This window comes from Pogona vitticeps, chromosome W (assembly GCF_051106095.1).
Source record: "Pogona vitticeps strain Pit_001003342236 chromosome W, PviZW2.1, whole genome shotgun sequence".
NCBI lineage: Eukaryota > Metazoa > Chordata > Lepidosauria > Squamata > Agamidae > Pogona > Pogona vitticeps.
Genome location: NC_135798.1, coordinates 1,179,875 through 1,193,231, shown reverse-complemented (window position 1 = coordinate 1,193,231; position 13,357 = coordinate 1,179,875). Strand labels below are relative to the sequence as shown.

Below are 13,357 nucleotides of genomic sequence, written 5' to 3'. Positions count from 1 at the left end.
AAAAGGAGATCCTTGTCTCCCCGAGAATTACAGGCCAATCAGCCTTCTTTCAATAGTAGGCAAGTTGTATGCCAACTATCTTTTGATCCATCTTAATACTTGGATCACCCAAAATAATATCCTAGGCATTGAACAAATTGGGTTTAGATCAGGCCACTCCACCTTGGACCACTGCGCTGTCCTATCCCATCTAGCCTATAAGTACTCCATTAAAGCCAACTCAAAATTATTTGTAGCTTTCCTCGACTTAAAAGCAGCCTTTGACAGTGTTGATAGGCAGTTACTCTGGTCCAAGCTGGAGAGAACCGGAATTCCTTCTAATCTGATTAATCCCATCAGGCAATTGTACTCTAACACGTCTTGCAGAATAAGATGTTCATGGGATGGCCTTCTTACTGAAGAAATCCCTACAAACAAGGGAGTCAAGCAAGGTTGCCCACTGGCCCCGACCTTATTTAACCTGTTCCTAAACGACTTGGCCCCAGAACTATCAACTGTTGATGGCCATTTTCCAACTCTTGGTGACTGCAAGATTCCAGTCCTTTTATATGCCGATGACGCGGTACTTATTTCGCGGTCTCGGCTGGGCCTAAAAAGACTAATGAACAAATGTCTGGACTACTTATCCACCAATAAACTTCAACTAAACTACCAGAAATCGAAAATTTTAGTCTTTTCTAAATCCCGTAAAATATACAAATGGACTTTCAAACGACATCCAATAGAACAGGTCAGAACCTTTAAATATTTGGGTCTGTTATTTGCAGCCGACAGCTCCTGGGCTGGCCATCGCTATATGGCACAAACGACAGCCAAAATATCCTCAATGGCAATTTCCAGATTCTTCTACAATAAAGGGGGCCGCCTAATCCCGGCAGCCCTCAAAATATTCAATTCTAAATCTATTTCTCAAGCCCTATATGGTATTCCCATTTGGATCAATGCTTACCATAAATCACTAGAAAGCTTCCAATCAGCTTTTCTGAGAAGAATCCTGGCTATGCCAAACTGCGTCCCCTACGAGGCTTTATGCCTCGAAACGGGACAACTCCCACTCAAGGATGTTGCCTGGTATAGAACCTGCAAATACTGGCTAAGAATGTATTTTGACACCTCTCAAACAAGCCTACTTTATCATCTAAAAAAAGATAGCTGCCCCCCAGTAGATGGTTGGCTTAGGAAGATCAAACAGATCGGGCTAGACCCGGACACCCTTGGGTTTCTTCCGTTCCAGTCTGCCCTACGAACTGTCAAACAAAGGTTGGCTGACATTAACTCACAAGACTTATTAAGAGCCGCTAACAGATCTTGTTCACCTCTGTTCTGGAATCTCCCCTTGGTAGTAGGGAGGCCACCGATTTACATCTCCATACTGCACAACCCCGAAATTAGAAGGGCGATTTCTTTGGCCCGCTGTAATTCAATCCCTTTGGCGGTGCTAATGGGCCGATTTAACAATATTCCTTTCAACAACAGATTTTGTCCTTGCGTGCTGAATGTTGTAGAGACGTTGCCCCACATCCTTTTCCATTGCCCATTCCACTCGGCCACGAGCGATAAATTTTTTGCCTCTCTACCACAACGAAAGCCCTGGCTCACCGATAAAGCCTATCTTAGTTCTATTCTACAGCGGACAGATGAGAATTCTCTGAATGCTTTTGGTAAATTTCTGCTGGACATAATCAAAACTAACTCAGCTCGTGAATCCAACCTGAAGTCTTAGTCTTTTAGGAGCCATTTCCACAAGCTGCTTTTTGCACTTTTGTATGTTTGAATGTGTGTATTATGCCAATAAAGGTATTTAAGTAAGTAATAAAAAACCCTTATCATTTTCAATGAAAGACATGCAAATGTATACAAACTTTAAAAATAAATATGGTTAGGCATCCTTCAGTCTCGAAAGACTATGGTAGCGTGCTCTGTATGGAGGGCTTGGAACAGCGCCTAGTGTGGCTGAGAAGGCCAATTCGAGAGTGACAGTCCCTTCCACACTGAAGAAAAACCCAGTCTGTCCCCTGTCCGGCTCCCTGGTTTTGCTGCTTATGTGACTTCCTCTTTGCCTCGGCCTGCTGGGCAAGAGTCTCTTCAAATTGGGAGAGGCCGTGATGCACTGCCTGCCTCCAGGCTGAACGGTCAGATGTCAGGGTTTCCCATCTGTTGAGGTCTATTCCTAAGGCCTTCAGATCTCGCTTGCAGATGTCCTTGTATCGCAGTTGTGGTCTCCCTCTGGGGCGCTTTCCCTGCACTAATTCTCCATAGAGGAGATCCTTTGGAATCCGACCATCAGCCATTCTCACGATGTGCCCAAGCCAACGTAGGCGTCGCTGTTTCAGTAATGTATTCATGCTGAAAATTCCAGCTTGTTCTAGGACTGCTCTGTTTGGAACTTTGTCCTGCCAGGTGATGCCAAAAATCCGTCGGAGGCAACGCATATGGAAGGTGTTCAGCTTCCTCTCCTGCCGTGCACAAAGGGTCCAGGACTCACTGCAGTACAAGAGTGTGCTTAGAACACAGGCTCTATAAACCTGAATCTTCGTGTGTGTCGTCAGCTTCTTATTGAGCCATACTCTCTTTGTGAGTCTAGAGAACATGGTGGCTGCTTTCCCAATGCGTTTATCCAGCTCGACATCTAGAGAGAGGGTGTCAGAGATGGTTGAGCCGAGGTACACAAAGTCATGAACAACCTCCAATTCTTCTGTGGAGATGGTAATAGAGGGAGGTGAGTCCATGCCCTGGCCCATGACTTGTGTTTTCTTCAGGCTGATTGTTAGTCCAAAGTCTTGGCAGGCCTTGCTGAAATGATTCATGAGTTGTTGGAGGTCTTCAGCAGAGTGGGCAACAATGGCTGCATCATCTGCGAAGAGGAAGTCCCGCATGCATTTCAGTTGAACTTTGGTCTTCGCTCTCAATCTAGAGAGATTAAAGAGCTTTCCATCTGATCTAGTCCGGAGATAGACGCCCTCGGTTGCAGCTCCAAAGGCATGCTTCAGCATGACAGCAAAAAAGATCCCAAAAAGTGTTGGTGCGAGGACACAGCCCTGTTTCACTCCGCTTTGGATGTCAAAGGGGTCTGATGTTGAGCCGTCAAAAACTACAGTGCCTTTCATTCCCTCATGGAAAGATCTGATGATGTTAAGGAGACGCGGTGGACATCCAATCTTGGGAAGTATTTTAAAAAGGCCATCCCTGCTAACCAGATCGAATGCTTTTGTAAGGTCTATGAAGGCCACTAAGAGTGGCTGTTGTTGTTCCCTACATTTCTCCTGCAGCTGTCGGAGGGAGAATACCATGTCAGTGGTGGATCTATTAGCTCGAAATCCGCACTGTGATTCTGGATAGACTCTGTCTGCAAGCACCTGGAGCCTCTTCAGCACAACACGGGCAAGCAGCTTCCCTACCACACTAAGAAGAGAGATGCCACGGTAGTTATTGCAGTCACCCCTGTCTCCTTTGTTCTTGTACAATGTGACGATGTTTGCATCCTTCATGTCCTGTGGTACTCCACCTTCCCTCCAGCAGAGACAAGAGACTTCATACAGTTCGGTGGTGATGATCTCCTTACCGCATTTCAGCACTTCAGCAGGGATGTTATCCTTTCCAGGTGCCTTGCCGGAGGCGAGGGAGTCCAAGGCCGCTTTTATTTCTGCTAGGGTTGGTTCGTTGTCCAGCTCTTCCAAGACAGGCAGGCACTCAATGTTATTTAATGCTTCTTCGGTTACTACATTCTCTCTGGAATATAGCTCAGAGTAGTGCTGTACCCAGCGTTCCATCTGCTGTGCTCGGTCCTGGATAAGCACACCTGTAGCAGACTTCAGGGGAGCAGATTTCTTCTGTATTGGACCTAAGGCCTGTTTGATACCGTCATACATTCCTTTGATGTTACCTGTGTCCGCTGCTAACTGTATCTGAGAGCAGAGCTGGAGCCAATAATCATTGGAGCATCTCCTGGCAGCCTGTTGGGCTTGACTGCGAGCAGCTCGAAGAGCTTGCAAGTTGTACTCGCTAGGACAGGCTTTGTATGCTGCTAGAGCTCTTCTCTTATCCTCGATGGCTGGCATTAACTCCTCTGAATGGGCTTCGAACCAGTCAGCCATCTTTTTGGTCTTCTTGCCAAAGGTGGACAAGGCAGTGTTATAGACAGTGTTCTTGAAGTGTTCCCATCGTTCAGATGCATTTGCATCAGCCGGACCTGGAAGGGCTTCCTCAAGTGCTTGGGTAAATTCCTTCACTTTTCTTTCATCGCAAGTCTTGCTGATGTCAATACGTGGTCTTCCTTCCTTTTTCGTGTGATATACTCTCTTTGTTCGTAGTTTTACTCTGCTACACACCAGGGAATGATCAGTATCACAATCAGCACTCTGGTAACTGCGTGTGATCGTAATACTAGGAAGGCTGGAACGTCTAGTGAGGATTAGATCAAGCTGATGCCAATGCTTGGATCTTGGATGCCTCCAGGAAACTCTGTGTTGCAGCTTCGTGTTAAAGAATGTGTTGCTGACACAAAGACCATAATAGCAGCAAAACTCCAGCAAGCGTTGGCCATTTTCATTCATCTTTCCAATGCCAAAACGGCCTAGACAAGTGGGCCAAGAATTATGATCAGCACCAACTCTAGCGTTAAAGTCTCCAAGAATGAACAGTGCCTCTCTTTCAGGGACTTTTTTGATAGTAGCTGCCAGATCGTCGTAGAATTTGTCTTTCACTTCTGGAGTGGATGACAGTGTTGGTGCATATGCGCTAATGAGGGTTACTGGTCCTGCTGATGAGTGGAGCTGCAGAGACAGGATTCTTTCACTCCCCACAGTAGGTGGAACAATGCATCTCAGAAGAGTATTTTTGACTGCAAAGCCAACACCATATTCCCTGGTCTCATTCGATGGTTTTCCCTGCCAGAAGAATGAGAAGTTTTTTTCTTTGACAGATCCAGAGTCTGGCAGTCTTGTCTCTTGTAAGGCAACAATGTCCATCTGCAGTCTACTCAGTTCCATGTCAATGACAGCTGTCTTGCGCACATCATCTATTTCTTGCAGGTCGTTAGGAAAGCCGTAGTCGGGAAAGCCAGGGGTCATTGTCCGTACATTCCAGGTGCCCAGCTTTAGGGCAGAAGTTTTCTTACGATTGTTGCATGGTGCACAGTTATCGATCTGCTTGTCGGGTTTGACCCTAAACCCCACGCACCCCGTGGAGTTAACAGACCGTGGCGAGGTAGCACCTTACTGGCTGGGGGCTGCCCAGCTTAAGGCGGGCGGTATCTACCTAGTGAGGTGCAATGACCTCTCCCACCGTCAGAAGTAGCCCCTGGTGTCCTGCTCTACGCCAATTGAGCAAAGACTTATAACCGGTAACTGCTACTTCCCGTGTTGTTTCGACGCTGTATGCGAAGCTGGAGTGTCCTCTCCAGAGCACGAAGCCTGGGTAAAATAATATGGAGGATAGGCTGTTACCCAAGCAGCAAATCCCCCCTCTCCACGTCGCTGAAATGGTCCAGTGGAGAGGCAAGAGCCAATACAACTGGTTCCAGCAACGTCGCAGGAGTTGGCAGAGTGACACAAAGTGCCTCCGGGACTCCAGCTCCGGATTTTGCCTCGAGGTTATCTCCTGAAGCCCTTTCCATGAGTGGATATAGCCACAGGGCAGTGGAGGTTTAAATTCGGAGTTTTCCTTCTCCTAGATGGGCTGCCTTCCAGGGCTGACGAGCCCCACCTACCCGGCCTGCTCTCTAATAATGTGGGAGTATGCAATGTTGAGTGGCTTTCTTGTTTCCCAAATTAGGGTAAGAAATAGGATTAGAGAGTTTCATGCACCATTAAATATGCTCTCTGGCTCATCCTCCTTTATGCTAAAACTCTGCCCTTCCTCAGGTAATTCATATTTACCATATTGGAATTGGGGTTAAGAGTTAAAACCCCAAATTCAGCGCGTCAGGCCCAGCCCCCTCTGGGACCATGTGGTGCAGGGGCCAAGACAAAAGCAAATTCCTTAGCAAAACATCAATAAAGGCCTACCTTTATCCCTGAAACCTCCCTCAGCAATGGGTACAGTTTCCAGTAAAAACCCCAAATTCAGCGCGTCAGGCCCAGCCCCCTCTGGGACCATGTGGTGCAGGGGCCAAGACAAAAGCAAATTCCTTAGCAAAACATCAATAAAGGCCTACCTTTATCCCTGAAACCTCCCTCAGCAATGGGTACAGTTTCCAGTAAAAACCCCAAATTCAGCGCGTCAGGCCCAGCCCCCTCTGGGACCATGTGGTGCAGGGGCCAAGACAAAAGCAAATTCCTTAGCAAAACATCAATAAAGGCCTACCTTTATCCCTGAAACCTCCCTCAGCAATGGGTACAGTTTCCAGTAAAAACCCCAAATTCAGCGCGTCAGGCCCAGCCCCCTCTGGGACCATGTGGTGCAGGGGCCAAGACAAAAGCAAATTCCTTAGCAAAACATCAATAAAGGCCTACCTTTATCCCTGAAACCTCCCTCAGCAATGGGTACAGTTTCCAGTAAAAACCCCAAATTCAGCGCGTCAGGCCCAGCCCCCTCTGGGACCATGTGGTGCAGGGGCCAAGACAAAAGCAAATTCCTTAGCAAAACATCAATAAAGGCCTACCTTTATCCCTGAAACCTCCCTCAGCAATGGGTACAGTTTCCAGTAAAAACCCCAAATTCAGCGCGTCAGGCCCAGCCCCCTCTGGGACCATGTGGTGCAGGGGCCAAGACAAAAGCAAATTCCTTAGCAAAACATCAATAAAGGCCTACCTTTATCCCTGAAACCTCCCTCAGCAATGGGTACAGTTTCCAGTAAAAACCCCAAATTCAGCGCGTCAGGCCCAGCCCCCTCTGGGACCATGTGGTGCAGGGGCCAAGACAAAAGCAAATTCCTTAGCAAAACATCAATAAAGGCCTACCTTTATCCCTGAAACCTCCCTCAGCAATGGGTACAGTTTCCAGTAAAAACCCCAAATTCAGCGCGTCAGGCCCAGCCCCCTCTGGGCCTGACGCTGCTAGAGCTCTTCTCTTATCCTCGATGGCTGGCATTAACTCCTCTGAATGGGCTTCGAACCAGTCATTTATTTATATTTATATTTATTTTATTTATATTTATATTTATTTTATTTATAATAATAAATAAAATAAAATATTTTATTTTATTATATTATTATAATAATAAATAAAATAAAATAAAATATTTAATATTTTATTTATATTATTTATATTTATTTTATTTATTTATATTTATATTTATTTATATTTATATTTATAAATAAATATATTTATTTATTATAAATAAATATATACAAAGGAAAAAAAGAGCACTATTTGGCTGTAAATGTGTTGTTAAGAAACAGAAAATTTTGTTCTCACTCAGCCGTTTGTAAAATCCATTGGTGGCTGTCAATGCCACAGTGTTATCTTTCCACTTTTCCAAGGACTTTCACCTGGCATCATGAAACCAAACATCTATGTTTCTCCTTTCCTTTCTAATAACACTTTGTGTGAGATCTCTCCCAATATTTATACCCCTTTGTTTTGCATCAATCAGCAAAACCAAATTTTCCCAAGGCTTAGATTTCCCAGCCTCTGAGAAGCTCAGATGTTAAAAATCAAAGGATTTCGTCACCTCTGACCCAGTCCAGTCCAGCGCCCAAAGAGATCTGAGCTTCAAAAACCAAACTTTCCACTCTTTCCAACAATCCCTGCCATGACAAAGCAGTATAGTCTCAATATAATAGCATAGAAGCACCTAGTTCTTCATAAATCATACCATATATATGTAGTTGTTTACAAAAATGAAGTAATATAAATTCATTGGTACCCTCTTTAAAATTCAATTACTATTATTATTTAGGAGGATAAAGACTTATAAAACAAATGACAACTTCTCTCTCTTCACTACTTGCTTTTCTTCCATCAGTTAGCCTTAGAACATCCATCCCTTTTTTTTTACACTAATTTTGTAAAAGCTTCCACTGGACAATATATGATTATTCCATTATTTAGCAAAATGTTCCACATCTATTTTGTGGTATCTCTCTGTTAATTACCGATAGAAGTAAAACACATCACAAGTGGAACTTCAAAATGGACTCCATTTTTCTGTTTTGCATTGAGGCAGGTTCTGGATGCTTAATCTTTCCACTGGAAACCAGCACAAAACTGAAAAAGCTTTTTACACGTTTTTTAATTATCAGGAGCTCTAAATAACCCTCTTTCCACATTGCATGCATTTCTATGGTTTCTCCCCAGTGTGAGTCCTTTCATGTCTCCTAAGGTGACCACTGCGACTAAAGCTCTTTAAACATTCCATGCATTTATGTGGTTTCTCCCCAGTGTGGGTCCTTTGATGTGATGTAAGGTTGCCACTGCGACTAAAGCTCTTTCCACATTCCATGCATATATATGGTATCTCCCCAGTGTGGGTCCTTTGATGTGACTTAAGGTTATCACCCTGACTAAAGCTCTTTCCACATTCCATGCATTTATGCGGTTTCTCCCCAGTGCGGGTCCTTTGATGTGACTTAAGGTTACCACTGCAACTAAAGCTCTTTCCACATTCCATGCACTTATGTGGTTTCTCCCCAGTGTGGGTCCTTTGATGTGACTTAAGGTTACCACTCTGACTAAAGCTCTTTCCACATTCCAAGCATTTATGTGGTTTCTCCACAGTGTGAGTCCTTTGATGTGATGTAAGGTGGCCACTGCGACTAAAGCTCTTTCCACATTCCATGCATTTATGTGGTTTCTCCCCAGTGTGAGTCCTTTGATGTGATGTAAGGTTGCCACTGCGACTAAAGCTCTTTCCACATTCCATGCATATATATGGTATCTCCCCAGTGTGGGTCCTTTGATATGACTTAAGGTTACCACTCTGACTAAAGCTCTTTCCACATTCCATGCATTTATGTGGTTTCTCCCCAGTGTGAGTCCTTAGATGTTATGTACGTTCACCACTCTGACTAAAGCTCTTTCCACATTCCATGCATTTATGTGGTTTCTCCCCAATGAGAGTCCTTTGATGTGACTTAAGGTTATCACCCTGACTAAAGCTCTTTCCACATTCCATGCATTTATGTGGTTTCTCCCCAGTGTGGGTCCTTTGATGTGACTTAAGGTTACCACTGCAACTAAAGCTCTTTCCACATTCCATGCACTTATGTGGTTTCTCCCCAGTGTGGGTCCTTTGATGTGACTTAAGGTTACCACTCTGACTAAAGCTCTTTCCACATTCCAAGCATTTATGTGGTTTCTCCACAGTGTGGGTCCTTTGATGTGATGTAAGGTCACCACTGCGACTAAAGCTCTTTCCACATTCCATGCATTTATGTGGTTTCTCCCCAGTGTGAGTCCTTTGATGTGATGTAAGGTCACCACTGCAACTAAAGCTCTTTTCACATTCCATGCATTTATGTGGTTTCTCCCCAGTGTGAGTCCTTTGATGTGATGTAAGGTTACCACTGCGACTAAAGCTCTTTCCACATTCCATGCATTTATATGGTGTCTCCCCAGTGTGGGTCCTTTGATGTGACTTAAGGTTACCACTCTGACTAAAGCTCTTTCCACATTCCATGCATTTATGTGGTTTCTCCCCTGTGTGAGTCCTTAGATGTGACGTAAGTTCACCACTCTGACTAAAGCTCTTTCCACATTCCATGCATTTATGTGGTTTCTCCCCCATGTGAGTCCTTTGATGTAACCTAAGATGACCACTCTGACTAAAGCTCTTTCCACATTCCATGCATTTGTGTGGTTTCTCCCCAGTGTGAGTCCTTAGATGTAACCTAAGGTTACCACTCTGACTAAAGCTCTTTCCACATTCCATGCATTTATGTGGTTTCTCCCCAGTGTGGGTCCTTTGATGTACCTTAAGGTCACCACTGTGACTAAAGCTCTTTCCACATTCCATGCATTTATGTGGTTTCTCCCCAGTGTGAGTCCTTAGATGTGATGTACGTTCACCACTCTGACTAAAGCTCTTTCCACATTCCATGCATTTATGTGGTTTCTCCCCCATGTGAGTCCTTTGATGTGACTTAAGGTTATCACCCTGACTAAAGCTCTTTCCACATTCCATGCATTTATGTGGTTTCTCCCCAGTGTGGGTCCTTTGATGTGACTTAAGGTTACCACTGCAACTAAAGCTCTTTCCACATTCCATGCACTTATGTGGTTTCTCCCCAGTGTGGGTCCTTTGATGTGACTTAAGGTTACCACTCTGACTAAAGCTCTTTCCACATTCCAAGCATTTATGTGGTTTCTCCACAGTGTGGGTCCTTTGATGTGATGTAAGGTCAACACTGCGACTAAAGCTCTTTCCACATTCCATGCATTTATGTGGTTTCTCCCCAGTGTGAGTCCTTTGATGTGATGTAAGGTCACCACTGCAACTAAAGCTCTTTTCACATTCCATGCATTTATGTGGTTTCTCCCCAGTGTGAGTCCTTTGATGTGATGTAAGGTTACCACTGCGACTAAAGCTCTTTCCACATTCCATGCATTTATATGGTGTCTCCCCAGTGTGGGTCCTTTGATGTGACTTAAGGTTACCACTCTGACTAAAGCTCTTTCCACATTCCATGCATTTATGTGGTTTCTCCCCAGTGTGAGTCCTTAGATGTGACGTAAGTTCACCACTCTGACTAAAGCTCTTTCCACATTCCATGCATTTATGTGGTTTCTCCCCCATGTGAGTCCTTTGATGTAACCTAAGATGACCACTCTGACTAAAGCTCTTTCCACATTCCATGCATTTATGTGGTTTCTCCCCCATGTGAGTCCTTTGATGTGACGTAGGTTCACCATTCTGACTAAAGCTCTTTCCACATTCCATGCATTTATGTGGTTTCTCCCCCATGTGAGTCCTTTGATGTACCCTAAGATGACCACTCTGACTAAAGCTCTTTCCACATTCCATGCATTTATGTGGTTTCTCCCCAGTGTGAGTCCTTTGATGTGACGTAGGTTCACCATTCTGACTAAAGCTCTTTCCACATTCCATGCATTTATGTGGTTTCTCCCCAGTGTGGGTCCTTTGATGTACCTTAAGGTCACCACTGTGACTAAAGCTCTTTCCACATTCCATGCATTTATGTCGTTCCTCCCCAGTGTGGGTCCTTTGATGTGAAGGCAGATTTCTTCTCCCGCTGAAATTCTTTTCACATTCCATGTTTTTGTATGATTTTTCCCCAGGGTGAGTTCTTTAAACTGAACTAGCAGCACTGGTCTGAAGCTGTCTCCACGCGTCAGGCGTTTAAGCTGTTTCTCCTTCAGCTCATGGGTTTTTCTAAGCTTTTCTTCCCGGCTTTACACTTGACTCTTTTCAGGGACAGAAGAAGAGGCTCTGTATAATTCTGGCCATCATGTTTGTTACCTAATAGAGAAAGAAGAAGGCATATTTCTCCTGAAGGCTTTATTGGCAACATTTGAAAAAATAGCCGTATTGTGAAAATAGCATGGTTGAATTGATACTTCCAAAGCGACAGTGATGGGAAAACATAGTTGATTAATATTAACCACTATTCAAAATACTATTAAATATGGGCCATCAAGTCAATTCTGACTGATGGCAACCCTTTTTCGGGGGGTTTCTAGGTAGAGAATACTCAAAAGTCTTTCCCCATTTCCTGCTTCTGGGACCTTGCAGTTTCCCAAAGGCCACACAGGCTGACCTTACCCGTGGGAGACACAGCAAGGAACCTCTGGTTCTGCAACCAGATATTTAAACCACTGACCTATCCAGCCAGCTTACTCAGAAACACACGGATGGGGTTTGATTAGAATTGAGGTTTTACTGGAAAAGTTCCATGGTTTACTTGCAAATTTCCTCCACTGTACAATACTTAATTTAAAGGCATTGCAAATCCATAAATGTATTGAAAATGGCGAACCCATGAAAGGAGAAAAGGAAAGAAGAGTTGGAGAACCTGGATTAATAAAAAGCCACTGTTAGCTCATATTTAGCTTGCAATCTACAACAAATCCAACGTCCTTCTCATTCGTAGTTTTGCTAAGCCAAGTATCCCCCATCTTGTAACTCTGCAATTGGTTTCTTTTTCCAAGGTGCAGGACTTTGCACTTAACTGTGGCTAGGTAGGATTTGGCCAAAAAGAGGGGGGAAATATTATTAAATATAGCTGTGAGGGTTTATGGGTTAAGGTTTTTTTTAAAAGTAAAATAGTTAAAGTTTGAGGATTTGTTACTATTGGGTGTTGCTTTGCTGGGGTATGTCGTCAGAGTACGGGACCAAATGGAGATGTGATGGTAAAATGGAATGGTTTAAAGTCTTGATAAATAAAGATAAATGTGAATGGATGAAGAGGAAGATAAGTTAAACCCTACCAAGGATGAAAGAAGGTACAGTGGTGCCCTGCTACATGATGACCTCGTGGAACAATGAAACCGCAGGACGTTGACTTTTTTGCAATCACTATAACGATTGCAAAACAATGTTTCCAATGGTTTTTTTTGCTAGATGTGGAATAGTTCCATGCTTCGCGAACCATTTGTTCACAAGACGACGATTTTTACGACATTGCAAAATGGCTTCCAGCTGTTTTTCGACCCATGCTTTGGAAGACAGCTATTAAAAACAGCTGATTGGTGCTCAGAAAATGGCTCCTCTATGGAGGATCTTGACTGGATGATGAGGTAATTTCCCCATTGGAAAACTTTAACCGGTTTTCAATGCATTCCAATGGGGATTTTTTTTGCATGACGATTTTGCTGTACAGCGGTTTCAGTGGAACGCATTATCGGTATCTCGCGGGGCACCATTGTATATTACAATATGACATAAACTGATAAATAGAACTGACATGCAAGATATTTGGAGAGAAGTGAAAGGAGATGTAAATAATTTTACTTTTTATTCATCAGCATATAAAAGTTATTTTAGGAGAGATTATATATGTATGCATCTCGTGATTGTGATTTAGAGTTTTTAAAACAGACATAGGGTTAATAAAAGTAGCAGATCAGACATTGGTGAATATGGATTTTAAGGGTACATGTGATTATAAAGAAGCTAGGAGGTGGAGGTTACGTACAGGAATTTTATGTCAAAATGTTCGTATAGATCAGGTCACTGAGAAATACAGTAAATTTAGGTCTTCAACATACATAGGAATGGTCGTTTGACAATCAATCAATCAATCAATCAATCAATCAATAGGAAAGCCGTAGAAACCAACTACGTGTAGGTCAGCCAAAACCCTGAAGCTGAGTCACTGGGAAGGTTTGAGGCTGCTGTAGCCACGGGCAGGCGCCTGGGACTGTAGGGGCGGAAACTGATATAAAAGCAGGGCAGGCAGAGCATTCGTTGCTGCACCTTTGCTTAAGGCCGGTCAGGCTGAGAGTGGTTTCGTGAGCA

General features: G+C 43.9%; 3 protein-coding genes across 3 annotated transcripts in view; 2 read left to right on the top strand and 1 right to left on the bottom strand.

Annotated features, from left to right (window-relative positions):
* Window positions 1-13,357, top strand: part of LOC144584975 (uncharacterized) — a 618,887-nt gene that overhangs the window by 424,923 nt on the left and 180,607 nt on the right. The gene's annotated exons all lie outside the window — the stretch shown is intronic.
* LOC144584983 (uncharacterized) overlaps window positions 1-13,357 on the top strand; it is a 392,659-nt gene that overhangs the window by 292,949 nt on the left and 86,353 nt on the right. The window lies entirely within an intron of this gene.
* The window catches only part of LOC144584973 (uncharacterized), a 66,481-nt gene continuing 60,931 nt past the window's right edge, over window positions 7,808-13,357 (bottom strand). Inside the window, 1 exon segment of the mRNA XM_078382344.1 lies at window positions 7,808-11,359. Coding sequence (XP_078238470.1) covers window positions 8,222-11,155 — 2,934 coding nt within the window. The 5' untranslated portion in view covers window positions 11,156-11,359 and the 3' untranslated portion in view covers window positions 7,808-8,221.